The following is a 20,000-nucleotide window of genomic DNA, read 5'->3' on the forward strand; positions in this document are numbered from 1 at the left end:
ACTGGTTAATTAGACACATCTCTGACTGAGACCCAACTATATCAGACTGGTTAATTAGACACATCTCTGACTGAGACCCCAGACTGGTTAATTAGACACATCTCTGACTGAGACCCAACTATAACAGACTGGTTAATTAGACACATCTCTGACTGAGAGGAGACCCAACTATAGCAGACTGGTTAATTAGACACATCTCTGACTGAGACCCAACTATAGCAGACTGGTTAATTAGACACATCTCTGACTGAGACCCAACTATATCAGACTGGTTAATTAGACACATCTCTGACTGAGAGGAGACCCAACTATATCAGACTGGTTAATTAGACACATCTCTGACTGAGAGGAGACCCAACTATATCAGACTGGTTAATTAGACACATCTCTGACTGAGAGGAGACCCAACTATAGCAGACTGGTTAATTAGACACATCTCTGACTGAGACCCAACTATAGCAGACTGGTTAATTAGACACATCTCTGACTGAGACCCAACTATAGCAGACTGGTTAATTAGACACATCTCTGACTGAGACCCAACTATAGCAGACTGGTTAATTAGACACATCTCTGAATGAGAGGAGACCCAACTATAGCAGACTGGTTAATTAGACACATCTCTGACTGAGAGGAGATCCAACTGGCAGTGAACTGTTTATATACCTTGCGGTTACTATGGAAACCGTAGCTGTCCGTCACCACTACTTAGCTAATGGAAATAGGTCCTTGCTCCAACCTCTTAGTTCTAGAGAGGTTTTAGCAGAATGATAAATATTAGGATCAGCAGAACATGTTTCAACGTCTTGTTTTTTAGCCTGAAATGATCTCTGCTGTGTTGCAGTGACGACTAAGCCTCTGAGCGTCACAGTGTGGACCTAACTTTTTTTTCGAACAAAGAGTAAGACATGAGGAATAGCTTTGTTTTTGGGGTCAAAAGCCACCCATGGATTCCCACCCCAACAACAAGTACAACGTATCAGTTCTCTATGTTTAACAAGTAGTATGGAGCCTGCTGCTTGGAGTATTGTTTCTTCATATTATGTCATGTATTCTTAGTCAATTTGAGTGTCTCCCTCCCCCCTGTTCAGATAAATTAGTCATTGAAGTAATTTATGTCCCCTCCTACATCCTGATATTACCAGGTTCTGATCACTAGATGGTGCTGTCCCTGCTATTAGGGGATATTATTTTTAAAGAATGTAGGATGGGACATAAACCTAACAACTTCAATGAAAAAAACAGGTCTAGGGTTTTATGAATAAACAACTGATATTGTGGAAGGAGTGGAAGGAGCAGTTGATGCAGGGTCAGGGTTAGAGGTCATGGTTAGAGGTCACGGTTAGAGGTCAGGGTTAGAGGTCACAGTTAGTGTCGTAGCTAAATGACAGATTCCTCTCCTCCTCCCAGTGTTCTGTATGAGTGGAAGGAGAGGTTGAAGCAGGGTTAGAGGTCAGGGTTAGAGGTCAGGGTTAGAGGTCATGGTTGAGGTCGTAGCTAAATGACAGATTCCTCTCCTCCTCCCAGTGTTCTGTATGAGTGGAAGGAGAGGTTGAAGCAGGGTCAGAGGTCAGGGTTAGAGGTCATGGTTAGGGTCGTAGCTAAATGACAGATTCCTCTCCTCCTCCCAGTGTTCTGTATGAGTGGAAGGAGAGGTTGAAGCAGGGTCAGAGGTCAGGGTTAGAGGTCATGGTTAGGGTCGTAGCTAAATGACAGATTCTTCTCCTCCTCCCAGTGTTCTGTATGAGTGGAAGGAGAGGTTGAAGCAGGGTCAGAGGTCAGGGTTAGAGGTCATGGTTAGGGTCGTAGCTAAATGACACATTCCTCTCCTCCTCCCAGTGTTCTGTACTAGTGGAAGGAGAGGTTGAAGCAGGGTTAGAGGTCAGGGTTAGAGGTCAGGGTTAGAGGTCATGGTTAGGGTCGTAGCTAAATGACAGATTCCTCTCCTCCTCCCAGTGTTCTGTATGAGTGGAAGGAGCGGTTGAAGCAGGGTCAGAGGTCAGGGTTAGAGGTCATGGTTAGGGTCGTAGCTAAATGACAGATTCCTCTCCTCCTCCCAGTGTTCTGTATGAGTGGAAGGAGAGGTTGAAGCAGGGTTGCCACATCATCCAGACCACGCCCTCCGGACGCCCTGCCAACATAAGCTCCACCTCCTCCCAGAGGATCTACGTGACGTATCGCCGCGCCACGGAGAGCCAGACCTACGCCGCCCTGGCCGTCACAGACATCTGTGTCATCATCCCCGGCAAGGGAGAGACGCCACCACACACCTTCTGCAAGGTGGACAAGAACCTCAACAGCAGTATGGTGAGATGAGGGAGGGAGGGAGAGAGGGATAACATGGATGCTATGTGTTAACAGAGAGAGGTAGAGATAACATGGATGCTATGTGTTAACACAGAGAGAGGTAGAGATAACATGGATGCTATGTGTTAACATAGAGAGGTAGAGATAACATGGATGCTATGTGTTAACAGAGAGAGGTAGAGATAACATGGATGCTATGTGTTAACAGAGAGAGGTAGAGATAACATGGATGCTATGTGTTAACAGAGAGAGAGGTAGAGATAACATGGATGCTATGTGTTAACACAGAGCGAGGTAGAGATAACATGGATGCTATGTGTTAACAGAGAGAGAGGTAAAGATAACATGGATGCTATATGTTAACACAGAGAGAGGTAGAGATAACATGGATGCTATGTGTTAACAGAGAGAGGTAGAGATAACATGGATGCTATGTGTTAACAGAGAGAGAGGTAGAGATAACATGGATGCTATGTGTTAACACAGAGAGAGGTAGAGATAACATGGATGCTATGTGTTAACACAGAGAGAGGTAGAGATAACATGGATGCTATGTGTTAACAGAGAGAGAGGTAGAGATAACATGGATGCTATGTGTTAACAGAGAGAGGTAGAGATAACATGGATGCTATGTGTTAACACAGAGGTAGAGATAACATGGATGCTATGTGTTAACAGAGAGAGAGGTAGAGATAACATGGATGCTATGTGTTAACACAGAGAGAGGTAGAGATAACATGGATGCTATATGTTAACAGAGAGAGAGGTAGAGATAACAGGGATGCTATGTGTTAACACAGAGAGAGGTAGAGATAACATGGATGCTATATGTTAACACAGAGAGAGGTAGAGATAACATGGATGCTATGTGTTAACAGAGAGAGGTAGAGATAACATGGATGCTATGTGTTAACAGAGAGAGGTAGAGATAACATGGATGCTATATGTTAACAGAGAGAGAGGTAGAGATAACATGGATGCTATATGTTAACACAGAGAGAGGTAGAGATAACATGGATGCTATGTGTTAACAGAGAGAGGTAGAGATAACATGGATGCTATGTGTTAACACAGAGAGAGGTAGAGATAACATGGATGCTATGTGTTAACAGAGAGAGAGAGGTAAAGATAACATGGATGCTATGTGTTAACAGAGAGAGGTAGAGATAACATGGATGCTATGTGTTAACAGAGAGAGAGGTAGAGATAACATGGATGCTATGTGTTAACAGAGAGAGGTAGAGATAACATGGATGCTATGTATTAACAGAGAGAGAGGTAGAGATAACATGGATGCTATGTGTTAACAGAGAGAGGTAGAGATAACATGGATGCTATATGTTAACACAGAGAGAGGTAGAGATAACAGGGATGCTATGTGTTAACACAGAGAGAGGTAGAGATAACATGGATGCCATGTGTTAACAGAGAGAGAGAGAGGTAAAGATAACATGGATGCTATGTGTTAACAAAGAGAGAGGTAGAGATAACAGGGATGCTATGTGTTAACACAGAGAGAGGTAGAGATAACATGGATGCCATGTGTTAACAGAGAGAGAGAGAGGTAAAGATAACATGGATGCTATGTGTTAACACAGAGAGAGGTAGAGATAACATGGATGCTATATGTTAACAGAGAGAGAGGTAGAGATAACATGGATGCTATGTGTTAACAGAGAGAGGTAGAGATAACATGGATGCTATGTGTTAACAGAGAGAGAGGTAAAGATAACATGGATGCTATGTGTTAACAGAGAGAGGTAGAGATAACATGGATGCTATGTGTTAACAGAGAGAGAGGTAAAGATAACATGGATGCTATGTGTTAACAGAGAGAGGTAGAGATAACATGGATGCTATGTGTTAACAGAGAGAGAGAGAGAGGTGGAGAACATGGATGCTATGTGTTAACAGAGAGAGGTAAAGATAACATGGATGCTATGTGTTAACAGAGAGAGGTAGAGATAACATGGATGCTATATGTTAACACAGAGAGAGGTAGAGATAACATGGATGCTATATGTTAACAGAGAGAGAGGTAGAGATAACAGGGATGCTATGTGTTAACAGAGAGAGAGGTAGAGATAACATGGATGCTATGTGTTAACAGAGAGAGAGGTAGAGATAACATGGATGCTATGTGTTAACAGAGAGAGAGGTAGAGATAACATGGATGCTATGTGTTAACAGAGAGAGAGGTAGAGATAACATGGATGCTATGTGTTAACAGAGAGAGAGGTAAAGATAACATGGATGCTATGTGTTAACAGAGAGAGAGGTAGAGATAACATGGATGCTATGTGTTAGAGAGAGAGAGAGAGGTAGAGATAACATGGATGCTATGTGTTAACAGAGAGAGAGGTAGAGATAACATGGATGCTATGTGTTAACACAGAGAGAGGTAGAGATAACATGGATGCTATATGTTAACACAGAGAGAGGTAGAGATAACATGGATGCTATGTGTTAACAGAGAGAGAGGTAGAGATAACATGGATGCTATGTGTTAACAGAGAGAGGTAGAGATAACATGGATGCTATGTGTTAACAGAGAGAGAGGTAGAGATAACATGGATGCTATGTGTTAACACAGAGAGAGGTAAAGATAACATGGATGCCATGTGTTAACAGAGAGAGAGAGAGGTAAAGATAACATGGATGCTATGTGTTAACAAAGAGAGAGGTAGAGATAACAGGGATGCTATGTGTTAACACAGAGAGAGGTAGAGATAACATGGATGCCATGTGTTAACAGAGAGAGAGAGAGGTAAAGATAACATGGATGCTATGTGTTAACACAGAGAGAGGTAGAGATAACATGGATGCTATATGTTAACAGAGAGAGAGGTAGAGATAACATGGATGCTATGTGTTAACAGAGAGAGGTAGAGATAACATGGATGCTATGTGTTAACAGAGAGAGAGGTAAAGATAACATGGATGCTATGTGTTAACAGAGAGAGGTAGAGATAACATGGATGCTATGTGTTAACAGAGAGAGAGGTAAAGATAACATGGATGCTATGTGTTAACAGAGAGAGGTAGAGATAACATGGATGCTATGTGTTAACAGAGAGAGAGAGAGGTAAGGAGAACATGGATGCTATGTGTTAACAGAGAGAGGTAAAGATAACATGGATGCTATGTGTTAACAGAGAGAGGTAGAGATAACATGGATGCTATATGTTAACACAGAGAGAGGTAGAGATAACATGGATGCTATATGTTAACAGAGAGAGAGGTAGAGATAACAGGGATGCTATGTGTTAACAGAGAGAGAGGTAGAGATAACATGGATGCTATGTGTTAACAGAGAGAGAGGTAGAGATAACATGGATGCTATGTGTTAACAGAGAGAGAGGTAGAGATAACATGGATGCTATGTGTTAACAGAGAGAGAGGTAGAGATAACATGGATGCTATGTGTTAACACAGAGAGAGGTAAAGATAACATGGATGCTATGTGTTAACAGAGAGAGAGGTAGAGATAACATGGATGCTATGTGTTAGAGAGAGAGAGAGAGGTAGAGATAACATGGATGCTATGTGTTAACAGAGAGAGAGGTAGAGATAACATGGATGCTATGTGTTAACACAGAGAGAGGTAGAGATAACATGGATGCTATATGTTAACACAGAGAGAGGTAGAGATAACATGGATGCTATGTGTTAACAGAGAGAGAGGTAGAGATAACATGGATGCTATGTGTTAACAGAGAGAGAGGTAGAGATAACATGGATGCTATGTGTTAACAGAGAGAGAGGTAGAGATAACATGGATGCTATGTGTTAACACAGAGAGAGGTAAAGATAACATGGATGCTATGTGTTAACAGAGAGAGGTAGAGGTAAATATAACATGGATGCTATGTGTTAACAGAGAGAGGTAGAGATAACATGGATGCTATGTGTTAACAGAGAGAGGTAGAGATAACATGGATGCTATATGTTAACACAGAGAGAGGTAGAGATAACATGGATGCTATATGTTAACAGAGAGAGAGGTAGAGATAACAGGGATGCTATGTGTTAACACAGAGAGAGGTAGAGATAACATGGATGCTATGTGTTAACACAGAGAGAGGTAGAGATAACATGGATGCTATATGTTAACAGAGAGAGAGGTAGAGATAACATGGATGCTATATGTTAACAGAGAGAGAGGTAGAGATAACATGGATGCTATGTGTTAGAGAGAGAGAGAGGTAGAGATAACATGGATGCTATGTGTTAACAGAGAGAGAGGTAGAGATAACATGGATGCTATGTGTTAACACAGAGAGAGGTAGAGATAACATGGATGCTATATGTTAACAGAGAGAGAGGTAGAGATAACAGGGATGCTATGTGTTAACACAGAGAGAGGTAGAGATAACATGGATGCTATGTGTTAACACAGAGAGAGGTAGAGATAACATGGATGCTATGTGTTAGAGAGAGAGAGAGAGGTAGAGATAACATGGATGCTATGTGTTAACAGAGAGAGAGGTAGAGATAACATGGATGCTATGTGTTAACACACAGAGAGAGGTAAAGATAACATGGATGCTATGTGTTAACACAGAGAGAGGTAGAGATAACATGGATGCTATGTGTTAACAGAGAGAGGTAGAGATAACATGGATGCTATATGTTAACACAGAGAGAGGTAGAGATAACAGGGATGCTATGTGTTAACACAGAGAGAGGTAGAGATAACATGGATGCCATGTGTTAACAGAGAGAGAGGTAGAGATAACATGGATGCTATGTGTTAACAGAGGGAGGTAGAGATAACATGGATGCTATGTGTTAACAGAGAGAGAGAGAGGTAGAGATAACATGGATGCTATGTGTTAACAGAGAGAGAGGTAGAGATAACATGGATGCTATGTGTTAACAGAGAGAGAGGTAGAGATAACATGGATGCTATGTGTTAACACAGAGAGGTAGAGATAACATGGATGCTATATGTTAACAGAGAGAGAGAGAGAGGTAGACATAACATGGATGCTATGTGTTAACACAGAGGTAGAGATAACATGGATGCTATGTGTTAACAGAGAGAGAGAGAGAGGTAGACATAACATGGATGCTATGTGTTAACACAGAGGTAGAGATAACATGGATGCTATATGTTAACAGAGAGAGAGAGAGAGGTAGAGATAACATGGATGCTATGTGTTAACACAGAGAGAGGTAGTGATAACATGGATGCTATGTGTTAACAGAGAGAGGTAGAGATAACATGGATGCTATGTGTTAACACAGAGAGAGGTAGAGATAACATGGATGCTATGTGTTAACACAGAGAGAGGTAGAGATAACATGGATGCTATATGTTAACAGAGAGAGAGAGAGAGGTAGACATAACATGGATGCTATGTGTTAACACAGAGAGGTAGAGATAACATGGATGCTATATGTTAACAGAGAGAGAGAGAGAGGTAGACATAACATGGATGCTATGTGTTAACACAGAGGTAGAGATAACATGGATGCTATGTGTTAACAGAGAGAGAGAGAGAGGTAGACATAACATGGATGCTATGTGTTAACACAGAGGTAGAGATAACATGGATGCTATGTGTTAACACAGAGGTAGAGATAACATGGATGCTATGTGTTAACACAGAGAGAGGTAGAGATAACATGGATGCTATGTGTTAACACACAGAGAGGTAGAGATAACATGGATGCTATGTGTTAACACAGAGAGAGGTAGAGATAACATGGATGCTATATGTTAACAGAGAGAGAGGTAGAGATAACAGGGATGCTATGTGTTAACACAGAGAGAGGTAGAGATAACATGGATGCTATATGTTAACAGAGAGAGAGAGAGAGAGGTAGACATAACATGGATGCTATGTGTTAACAGAGAGAGAGAGAGGTAGACATAACATGGATGCTATGTATTAACAGAGAGAGAGAGAGGTAGACATAACATGGATGCTATGTATTAACATAGAGAGGTAGTTTGGTTAGCTTAATCAGGCGTGTTAGAGCAGGGCTGGAGCACAATCCTGCAGGAGGGTAGCTATCCAGGAGGAGGGTTAACCAAACAATAATGGCTGTAACAGAGACACCAAACCCCCTCCTTACTTAATGACAGAGACACCAAACCCCCTCCTTCCTTATTGACAGAGACACCAACCCCCTCGTTATTGACAGAGACACCAACCCCCTTGTTCCTTAATGACACCAAACCCCCTCGTTCCTTAATGACACTATCACCTCCCCTGACCTCTCCACTGTCCCCTCCCCTGACCTTTCCACTGTCACCTCCCCTGACCCCTCCACTGTCACCTCCAATGACCTCTCCACTGTCCCCTCCCCTGACCTTTTCCCTGACCCCTCCACTGTCCCCTCCCTGACCTCTCCACTGTCCCCTCCCCTGACCCCTCCACTGTCCCCTCCCTGACCCCTCCACTGTCCCCTCCCCTGACCACTCCACTGTCCCCTCCAATGACCTCTTCACTGTCCCCTCCACTGTCCCCTCCCCTGACCCCTCCACTGTCCCCTCCCCTGACCCCTCCACTGTCCCCTCCCCTGACCACTCCACTGTCCCCTCCAATGACCTCTTCACTGTCCCCTCCACTGTCCCCTCCCCTGACCTCTCCACTGTCCCCTCCCCTGACCTCTCCACTGTCCCCTCCCCTGACCCCTCCACTGTCCCCTCCCCTGATCTCTCCACTGTCCCCTCCCCTGACCTCTCCACTGTCCCCTCCCCTGACCTCTCCACTGTCCCCTCCCCTTACCTCTCCTGTCCCCTCCCCTGACCCCTCCACTGTCCCCTCCCTGACCTCTCCACTGTCCCCTCCCCTGACCTCTCCACTGTCCCCTTCCCTGACCTCTCCACTGCCCCCCCCCTTGACCTCTCCACTGTCCCCTCTCCTGACCCCTCCACTATCACCTCCCCTGACCCCTCCACTGTCACCTCCCCTGACCTCTCCACTGTCCCCTCCCCTGACCTTTCCACTGTCCCCTCCCCTGACCTCTCCACTGTCCCCTCCCTGACCTCTCCACTGTCCCCTCCCCTGATCTCTCCACTGTCCCCTCCCCTGACCCCTCCACTGTCCCCTCCCCTGACCTCTCCACTGTCCCCTCCCCTGACCCCTCCCTGACCCCTCCACTGTCCCCTCCCCTGACCCCTCCACTGTCCCCTACCCTGACCTCTTCATTGTCCCCTCCCCTTACCCCTCCACTGTCCCCTTCCCTGACCCCTCCACTGTCCCCTCCCCTGACCTCTCCACTGTCCCCTCCCCTGACCCCTCTACTGTCCCCTCCCCTGACCCCTCCACTGTCCCCTCCCCTGACCTCACCACTGTCCCCTCCCCAGACTTCTCCACTGTCCCCTCCCCTGACCTCTCCACTGTCCCCTCCCCTGACCTCTCCACTGTCCCCTCCCCTGACCCCTCCACTATCACCTCCCTGACCCCTCCACTGTCACCTCCCTGACCTCTCCACTGTCCCCTCCCCTGACCTTTCCACTGTCCCCTCCCCTGTCCCTTCCACTGTCCCCTCCCCTGACCTCTCCACTGTCCCCTCCCCTGACCTCTCCACTGTCGCCTCCCCTGACCCCTCCACTATCACCTCCCCTGACCTCTCCACTGTCCCCTCCCCTGACCCCTCCACTGTCCCCTCCCCTGACCCCTCCACTGTCACCTCCCTGACCTCTCCACTATCACCTCCCCTGACCCCTCCACTGTCCCCTCCCCTGACCTCTCCACTGTCCCCTCCCCTGACCTCTCCACTGTCCCCTCCCCTGACCCCTCCACTGTCCCCTACCCTGACCCCTCCACTGTCACCTCCCATGACCCCTCCACTGTCCCCTCCCCTGACCTCTCCACTGTCCCCTCCCCTGACCTCTCCACTGTCCCCTCTCCTGACCCCTCCACTGTCCCCTCCCCTGACCCCTCCACTGTCCCCTCCCCTGACCCCTCCACTGTCCCCTACCCTGACCTCTCCACTGTCCCCTCCCCTTACCCCTCCACTGTCCCCTTCCCTGACCCCTCCACTGTCCCCTCCCCTGACCTCTCCACTGTCCCCTCACCTGACCCCTCTACTGTCCCCTCCCCTGACCCCTCCACTGTCCCCTCCCCTGACCTCACCACTGTCCCCTCCCCAGACCTCTCCACTGTCCCCTCCCCTGACCTCTCCACTGTCCCCTCCCCTGACCTCACCACTGTCCCCTCCCCTGACCTCTCCACTGTCCCCTCCCCAGACCTCTCCACTGTCCCCTCCCTGACCTCTCCACTGTCCCCTCCCCTGACCCCTCACCACTGTCCCCTCCCCTGACCTCTCCACTGTCCCCTCCCCAGACCTCTCCACTGTCCCCTCCCCTGACCTCTCCACTGTCCCCTCCCCTGACCTCTCCACTGTCCCCTCCCCAGACCTCTCCACTGTCCCCTCCCCAGACCTCTCCACTGTCCCCTCCCCTGACCCCTCCACTGTCTCCTCCCCTGTCATAATTCAGGGTCCACCGTCGACTGCTATTGTCAACACCTTACTCAACTGATTCCCGGCGCTGTGTGTTTGGAAAGAAAGAGTGTGATATGATGTGTGTGTTTGGAAAGAAAGAGTGTGATGTGGTTCTAATCCAAACAACACGTGTCCTCTCTGTTTTCAGTGGGGTTCCTCTGTCTATCTGTGTTACAAGAAGTCTGTGGCCAAACCCAACACCATAGCCTACAAGGCAGGTGAGTGAACGTCCCCGGAAGAGGAGAAACTACATGTATCTGTAGAAACCCCCGACCCGTAGATATGTATCTCCTGCACACCACCACACAGGAGGTGGAATATCTCCGTATGTATCTCCTGCACACCACCACACAGGAGGTGGAATATCTCCGTATGTATCTCCTGCACACCACCACACAGGAGGTGGAATATCTCCGTATGTATCTCCTGCACACCACCACACGGGAGGGGGAATATCTCCGTATGTATCTCCTGCACACCACCACACAGGAGGTGGAATATCTCCGTATGTATCTCCTGCACACCACCACACGGGAGGTGGAATATCTCCGTATGTATCTCCTGCACACCACCACACGGGAGGTGGAATATCTCCGTATGTATCTCCTGCACACCACCACACGGGAGGTGGAATATCTCCGTATGTATCTCCTGCACACCACCACACGGGAGGTGGAATATCTCCGTATGTATCTCCTGCACACCACCACACAGGAGGTGGAATATCTCCGTATGTATCTCCTGCACACCACCACACGGGAGGTGGAATATCTCCGGAGACGCCCTCCAATCCTCCTGCTCTCCTCTACAGGAAAATACATGATACTGGAGGCTCCCTCCAATCCTCCTGCTCTCCTGTACAGGAAAATACATGATACTGGAGACTCCCTCCAATCCTCCTGCTCTCCTGTTACAGGAAAATACATGATACTGGAGGCTCCCTCCAATCCTCCTGCTCTCCTGTTACAGGAAAATACATGATACTGGAGGCTCCCTCCAATCCTCCTGCTCTCCTGTACAGGAAAAGACATGATACTGGAGACTCCCTCCAATCCTCCTGCTCTCCTATACAGGAAAATACATGATACTGGAGACGCCCTCTAATCCTCCTGCTCTCCTGTTACAGGAAAATACATGATACTGGAGGCTCCCTCCAATCCTCCTGCTCTCCTGTTACAGGAAAATACATGATACTGGAGGCTCCTTCCAATCCTCCTGCTCTCCTGTACAGGAAAATACATGATACTGGAGACTCCCTCCAATCCTCCTGCTCTCCTATACGTGACAATACATGATACTGGAGACTCCCTCCAATCCTGCTGCTCTCCTGTACAGGAAAATACATGATACTGGAGACTCCCTCCAATCCTCCTGCTCTCCTGTACAGGAAAATACATGATACTGGAGACTCCCTCCAATCCTCCTGCTCTCCTGTACAGGAAAATACATGATACTGGAGGCTCCTTCCAATCCCCCTGCTCTCCTGTACAGGAAAATACATGATACTGGAGACTCCCTCCAATCCTCCTGCTCTCCTGTACAGGAAAATACATGATACTGGAGACCCCCTCCAATCCTCCTGTACAGGAAAAGACATGATACTGGAGGCTCCCTCCAATCCCCTGCTCTCCTGTACAGGAAAATACATGATACTGGAGACTCCCTCCAATCCTCCTGCTCTCCTGTACAGGAAAATACATGATACTGGAGACTCCCTCCAATCCTCCTGCTCTCCTGTTACAGGAAAATACATGATACTGGAGGCTCCCTCCAATCCTCCTGCTCTCCTGTTACAGGAAAATACATGATACTGGAGGCTCCCTCCAATCCTCCTGCTCTCCTGTACAGGAAAAGACATGATACTGGAGACTCCCTCCAATCCTCCTGCTCTCCTATACAGGAAAATACATGATACTGGAGACGCCCTCTAATCCTCCTGCTCTCCTGTTACAGGAAAATACATGATACTGGAGGCTCCCTCCAATCCTCCTGCTCTCCTGTTACAGGAAAATACATGATACTGGAGGCTCCTTCCAATCCTCCTGCTCTCCTGTACAGGAAAATACATGATACTGGAGACTCCCTCCAATCCTCCTGCTCTCCTATACGTGAAAATACATGATACTGGAGACTCCCTCCAATCCTGCTGCTCTCCTGTACAGGAAAATACATGATACTGGAGACTCCCTCCAATCCTCCTGCTCTCCTGTACAGGAAAATACATGATACTGGAGACTCCCTCCAATCCTCCTGCTCTCCTGTACAGGAAAATACATGATACTGGAGGCTCCTTCCAATCCTCCTGCTCTCCTGTACAGGAAAATACATGATACTGGAGACTCCCTCCAATCCTCCTGCTCTCCTGTACAGGAAAATACATGATACTGGAGACCCCCTCCAATCCTCCTGTACAGGAAAAGACATGATACTGGAGGCTCCCTCCAATCCCCTGCTCTCCTGTACAGGAAAATACATGATACTGGAGACTCCCTCCAATCCTCCTGCTCTCCTGTACAGGAAAATACATGATACTGGAGACGCCCTCCAATCCCCTGAACAGAAAAGACATGAGACTTCTATAGCCAGCATTCACAGACAAAAGTCTCCAGCTGCTCATTTTGACTGATAAAAGGTTTTTGGTACTTTTTGGGGCGGGTACATTGTGGTACTTGTCATTTTTATGCTAATTCTCTGGTTATGAGTCATTCATGTTTATAACAGGGTTTGGATTCTCCCTGGTTGGCTGGTGAGTCATTCATGTTTATAACAGGGTTTGGATTCTCTCTGGTGAACTTTTTTTCTCTACACTGTTCATTGTGACGATAAACGGTTGTAGCTTTTTTCCCCCACAGTTACTTGGTTGTTCAATGCAAATGCTCTAGTGATGAGTCATGGATGTTTACAGCAGGGTTGGAGGGATTCTCCCTGGTTGGCTGGTATATCAGAGATTCTCCCTGGTTGGCTCATATATCAGAGATTCTCCCTGGTTGGCTGGTATATCAGAGATTCTCCCTGGTTGGCTGGTATATCAGAGATTCTCCCTGGTTGGCTCATATATCAGAGATTCTCCCTGGTTGGCTCATATATCAGAGATTCTCCCTGGTTGGCTGGTATATCAGAGATTCTCCCTGGTTGGCTCATATATCAGAGATTCTCCCTGGTTGGCTGGTATATCAGAGATTCTCCCTGGTTGGCTCATATATCAGAGATTCTCCCTGGTTGGCTGGTATATCAGAGATTCTCCCTGGTTGGCTGGTATATCAGAGATTCTCCCTGGTTGGCTGGTATATCAGAGATTCTCCCTGGTTGGCTCATATATCAGAGATTCTCCCTGGTTGGCTCATATATCAGAGATTCTCCCTGGTTGGCTGGTATATCAGAGATTCTCCCTGGTTGGCTCATATATCAGAGATTCTCCCTGGTTGGCTGGTATATCAGAGATTCTCCCTGGTTGGCTCATATATCAGAGATTCTCCCTGGTTGGCTGGTATATCAGAGATTCTCCCTGGTTGGCTGGTATATCAGAGATTCTCCCTGGTTGGCTCATATATCAGAGATTCTCCCTGGTTGGCTCATATATCAGAGATTCTCCCTGGTTGGCTGGTATATCAGAGATTCTCCCTGGTTGGCTCATATATCAGAGATTCTCCCTGGTTGGCTGGTATATCAGAGATTCTCCCTGGTTGGCTCATATATCAGAGATTCTCCCTGGTTGGCTGGTATATCAGAGATTGTCCCTGGTTGGCTCATATATCAGAGATTCTCCCTGGTTGGCTCATATATCAGAGATTCTCCCTGGTTGGCTGGTATATCAGAGATTCTCCCTGGTTGGCTGGTATATCAGAGATTCTCCCTGGTTGGCTCATATATCAGAGATTCTCCCTGGTTGGCTCATATATCAGAGATTCTCCCTGGTTGGCTGGTATATCAGAGATTCTCCCTGGTTGGCTCATATATCAGAGATTCTCCCTGGTTGGCTGGTATATCAGAGATTCTCCCTGGTTGGCTCATATATCAGAGATTCTCCCTAGTTGGCTGGTATATCAGAGATTGTCCCTGGTTGGCTCATATATCAGAGATTCTCCCTGGTTGGCTGGTATATCAGAGATTCTCCCTGGTTGGCTGATGTATCAGAGATTGTCCCTGGTTGGCTGATGTATCAGAGAATGTCCCCGGTTGGCTGGTATATCAGAGATTGTCCCTGGTTGGCTGGTATATCAGAGATTCTCCCTGGTTGGCTGATGTATCCGAGAATGTCCCCGGTTGGCTGGTATATCAGAGATTGTCCCTGGTTGGCTGGTATATCAGAGATTGTCCCTGGTTGGCTGATGTATCCGAGAATGTCCCCGGTTGGCTGGTATATCCGAGAATGTCCCTGGTTGGCTGATGTATCAGAGATTCTCCCTGGTTGGCTGATGTATCAGAGATTCTCCCTGGTTGGCTGATGTATCAGAGAATGTCCCTGGTTGGCTGATGTATCCGAGAATGTCCCCGGTTGGCTGATGTATCAGAGATTCTCCCTGGTTGGCTGATGTATCAGAGATTCTCCCTGGTTGGCTGATGTATCAGAGATTCTCCCTGGTTGGCTGATGTATCAGAGATTCTTACTGGTTGGCTGATGTATCAGATTCTCCCTGGTTGGCTGATGTATCAGAGAATGTCCCCGGTTGGCTGACTCTAAAACTCTAAAAAGTTCTGGGACACTGTAAAGTCCATGGAGAATGAGAACACCTCCTCCCAGCTGCCCACTGCACTGAAGATAGGAAACACTGTCACCACTGATAAATCCACCATAATTGAGAATTTCAATAAGCATTTTTCTACGGCTGGCCATGCTTTCCACCTGGCAACTCATACCCCGGTCAACAGCACTGCACCCCCAACAGCAACTCGCCCAAGCCTTCCCCATTTCTCCTTCTCCCAAATCCATTCAGCTGAAGTTCTGAAAGAGCTGAAAAATCTGGACCCCTACAAATCAGCCGGGCTAGACAATCTGGACCCTTTCTTTCTAAAATTATCTGCCGAAATTGTTGCCACCCCTATTACTAGCCTGTTCAACCTCTCTTTCGTGTCATCTGAGATTCCCAAAGATTGGAAAGCAGCTGCGGTCATCCCCTCTTCAAAGGGGGACACTCTTGACCCAAACTGCTACAGACCTATATCTATCCTACCATGCCTTTCTAAGGTCTTCGAAAGCCAAGTCAACAAACAGATTACCGACCATTTCGAATCTCACCATACCTTCTCTGCTATGCAATCTGGTTTCAGAGCTGGTCATGGGTGCACCTCAGCCACGCTCAAGGTCCTAAACGATATCTTAACCGCCATCGATAAGAAACATTACTGTGCAGCCGTATTCATTGATCTGGCCAAGGCTTTCGACTCTGTCAACCACCACATCCTCATCGGCAGACTCGACAGCCTTGGTTTCTCAAATGATTGCCTCGCCTGGTTCACCAACTACTTCTCTGATAGAGTTCAGTGTGTCAAATCGGAGGGTCTGCTGTCCGGACCTCTGGCAGTCTCTATGGGGGTGCCACAGGGTTCAATTCTTGGACCGACTCTCTTCTCTGTATACATCAATGAGGTCGCTCTTGCTGCTGGTGAGTCTCTGATCCACCTCTACGCAGACGACACCATTCTGTATACTTCCGGCCCTTCTTTGGACACTGTGTTAACAACCCTCCAGGCAAGCTTCAATGCCATACAACTCTCCTTCCGTGGCCTCCAATTGCTCTTAAATACAAGTAAAACTAAATGCATGCTCTTCAACCGATCGCTACCTGCACCTACCCGCCTGTCCAACATCACTACTCTGGACGGCTCTGACTTAGAATACGTGGACAACTACAAATACTTAGGTGTCTGGTTAGACTGTAAACTCTCCTTCCAGACCCATATCAAACATCTCCAATCCAAAGTTAAATCTAGAATTGGCTTCCTATTTCGCAACAAAGCATCCTTCACTCATGCTGCCAAACATACCCTTGTAAAATTGACCATCCTACCAATCCTCGACTTTGGCGATGTCATTTACAAAATAGCCTCCAATACCCTACTCAACAAATTGGATGCAGTCTATCACAGTGCAATCCGTTTTGTCACCAAAGCCCCATATACTACCCACCATTGCGACCTGTACGCTCTCGTTGGCTGGCCCTCGCTTCATACTCGTCGCCAAACCAACTGGCTCCATGTCATCTACAAGACCCTGCTAGGTAAAGTCCCCCCTTATCTCAGCTCGCTGGTCACCATAGCATCTCCCACCTGTAGCACACGCTCCAGCAGGTATATCTCTCTAGTCACCCCCAAAACCAATTCTTTCTTTGGCCGCCTCTCCTTCCAGTTCTCTGCTGCCAATGACTGGAACGAACTACAAAAATCTCTTAAATTGGAAACACTTATCTCCCTCACTAGCTTTAAGCACCAACTGTCAGAGCATCTTACAGATTACTGCACCTGTACATAGCCCACCTATAATTTAGCCCAAACAACTACCTCTTTCCCAACTGTATTTAATTTATTTATTTATTTTGCTCCTTTGCACCCCATTATTTTTATTTCTACTTTGCACATTCTTCCATTGCAAAACTACCATTCCAGTGTTTTACTTGCTATATTGTATTTACTTTGCCACCATGGCCTTTTTTGCCTTTACCTCCCTTCTCACCTAATTTGCTCACATTGTATATAGACTTGTTTTTTTTACTGTATTATTGACTGTATGTTTGTTTTACTCCATGTGTAACTCTGTGTCGTTGTATGTGTCGAACTGCTTTGCTTTATCTTGGCCAGGTCGCAATTGTAAATGAGAACTTGTTCTCAACTTGCTTACCTGGTTAAATAAAGGTGAAATAAAAAAATTAAAAAAAATGTTTCGGAGATTCTCCATGGTTGGCTGATGTATCAGAGATTCTCCCTGGTTGGCTGGTGTATCAGAGATTCTCCATGGTTGGCTGATGTATCAGAGATTCTCCATGGTTGGCTGATGTATCAGAGATTCTCCATGGTTGGCTGATGTATCAGAGATTCTCCATGGTTGGCTGATGTATCAGAGATTCTCCCTGGTTGGCTGGTGTATCAGAGATTCTCCCTGATTGGCTGGTGTATCAGAGATTCTCCATGGTTGGCTGATGTATCAGAGATTCTCCATGGTTGGCTGATGTATCAGAGATTCTCCATGGTTGGCTGATGTATCAGAGATTCTCCCTGGTTGGCTGGTGTATCAGAGATTCTCCATGGTTGTCTGATGTATCAGAGATTCTCCCTGATTGGCTGGTGTATCAGAGATTTACCCTGGTTGACTGATGAGCCAGTAAGAGAGAGCGATATATCCCAGAGGATATGGGCCAGGCAGACCTTGTTAAGACCTTGTTAAGACTTGTTAAGACGTGTGGTGGCGTGTTAAGACCTTGTTAAGACCTTGTTAAGACGTGTGGTGGCGTGTTAAGACTTGTTAAGACGTGTTAAGACGTGTTAAGACCTTGTTAAGACGTGTGGTGGCGTGTTAAGACGTGTTAAGACCTTGTTAAGACGTGTGGTGGCGTGTTAAGACCTTGTTAAGACGTGTGGTGGGGTGTTAAGACCTTATTAAGACGTGTGGTGGCGTGTTAAGACGTGTTAAGACCTTGTTAAGACGTGTTAAGACGTGTGGTGGCATGTTAAGACGTGTTAAGACGTGTTAAGACCTTGTTAAGACCTTGTTAAGACGTGTTAAGACCTTGTTAAGACCTTGTTAAGACGTGTGGTGGCGTGTTAAGACGTGTTAAGACGTGTTAAGACCTTGTTAAGACCTTGTTAAGACGTGTTAAGACCTTGTTAAGACCTTGTTAAGACGTGTGGTGGCGTGTTGTGAGACAGACAGTGTTCTGGGTTAAACACTGTTAATGATGCCAATAGACACTCCTAGAGCCTTAAAGGGATAGTTTCACCCAAGTAAGAAAATGACTCCCTTTCTTTGGGACAGCATGATGCCCACCAGTCCAAAACACTGCCTAGAGTTTGGCCTACATAATAGTGTAATTACTGAGCTAGGCCTAAGTGTAGCTAATTGTCGTCTATGGACAATGACTAGGCCTAATTAACAGCGACTTCATTATCTGTCAGCGACTGCTTAGTGCTACAGGAACTGCCTCGTGTTGCATGTAATGATGATTATGATCATGTCATGATACATTAAATGAGAGACAGTCCTCTATCAACCCATAGCTGTTTAGTGGTTCATAACAGTAGAAACATTCTACATTAACCCATAGCTGTTTAGTGGTTCATAACAGTAGAAACATTCTACATTAACCCATAGCTGTTTAGTGGTTCATTATGCTAGAAACATTCTACATTAACCCATATCTGTTTAGTGGTTCATAACAGTAGAAACATTCTACATTAACCCATATCTGTTTAGTGGTTCATAACAGTAGAAACATTCTACATTAACCCATAGCTGTTTAGTGGTTCATTATGATAGAAACATTCTACATTAACCCATATCTGTTTAGTGGTTCATAACAGTAGAAACATTCTACATTAACCCATATCTGTTTAGTGGTTCATAACAGTAGAAACATTCTACATTAACCCATAGCTGTTTAGTGGTTCATTATGATAGAAACATTCTACATTAACCCATATCTGTTTAGTGGTTCATAACAGTAGAAACATTCTACATTAACCCATATCTGTTTAGTGGTTCATAACAGTAGAAACATTCTACATTAACCCATATCTGTTTAGTGGTTCATAACAGTAGAAACATTCTACATCAACCCATATCTGTTTAGTGGTTCATAACAGTAGAAACATTCTACATTAACCCATATCTGTTTAGTGGTTCATAACAGTAGAAACATTCTACATTAACCCATATCTGTTTAGTGGTTCATAACAGTAGAAACATTCTACATTAACCCATATCTGTTTAGTGGTTCATTATGATAGAAACATTCTACATTAACCCATATCTGTTTAGTGGTTCATAACAGTAGAAACATTCTACATTAACCCATATCTGTTTAGTGGTTCATAACAGTAGAAACATTCTACATTAACCCATAGCTGTTTAGTGGTTCATTATGCTAGAAACATTCTACATTAACTCATATCTGTTTAGTGGTTCATTATGCTAGAAACATTCTACATTAACCCATATCTGTTTAGTGGTTCATAACAGTAGAAACATTCTACATTAACCCATATCTGTTTAGTGGTTCATAACAGCAGAAACATTCTAC

At 45.9% G+C, this 20,000-nt stretch overlaps 1 protein-coding gene across 1 annotated transcript in view; it reads left to right on the top strand.

The window, feature by feature from the left end:
* The first annotated feature begins 2,065 nt into the window (after positions 1-2,065).
* LOC115128114 (C-myc promoter-binding protein-like) overlaps positions 2,066-20,000 on the top strand; it is a 137,599-nt gene continuing 119,664 nt past the window's right edge. The window contains 2 exon segments of the mRNA XM_065012440.1: positions 2,066-2,307; positions 10,919-10,988. Of these exon segments, the coding sequence (XP_064868512.1) occupies positions 2,305-2,307; positions 10,919-10,988 (73 nt within the window). The 5' untranslated portion in view covers positions 2,066-2,304.

Source organism: Oncorhynchus nerka, linkage group LG27 (assembly GCF_034236695.1).
Source record: "Oncorhynchus nerka isolate Pitt River linkage group LG27, Oner_Uvic_2.0, whole genome shotgun sequence".
Classification (NCBI taxonomy): Eukaryota; Metazoa; Chordata; class Actinopteri; order Salmoniformes; family Salmonidae; genus Oncorhynchus; species Oncorhynchus nerka.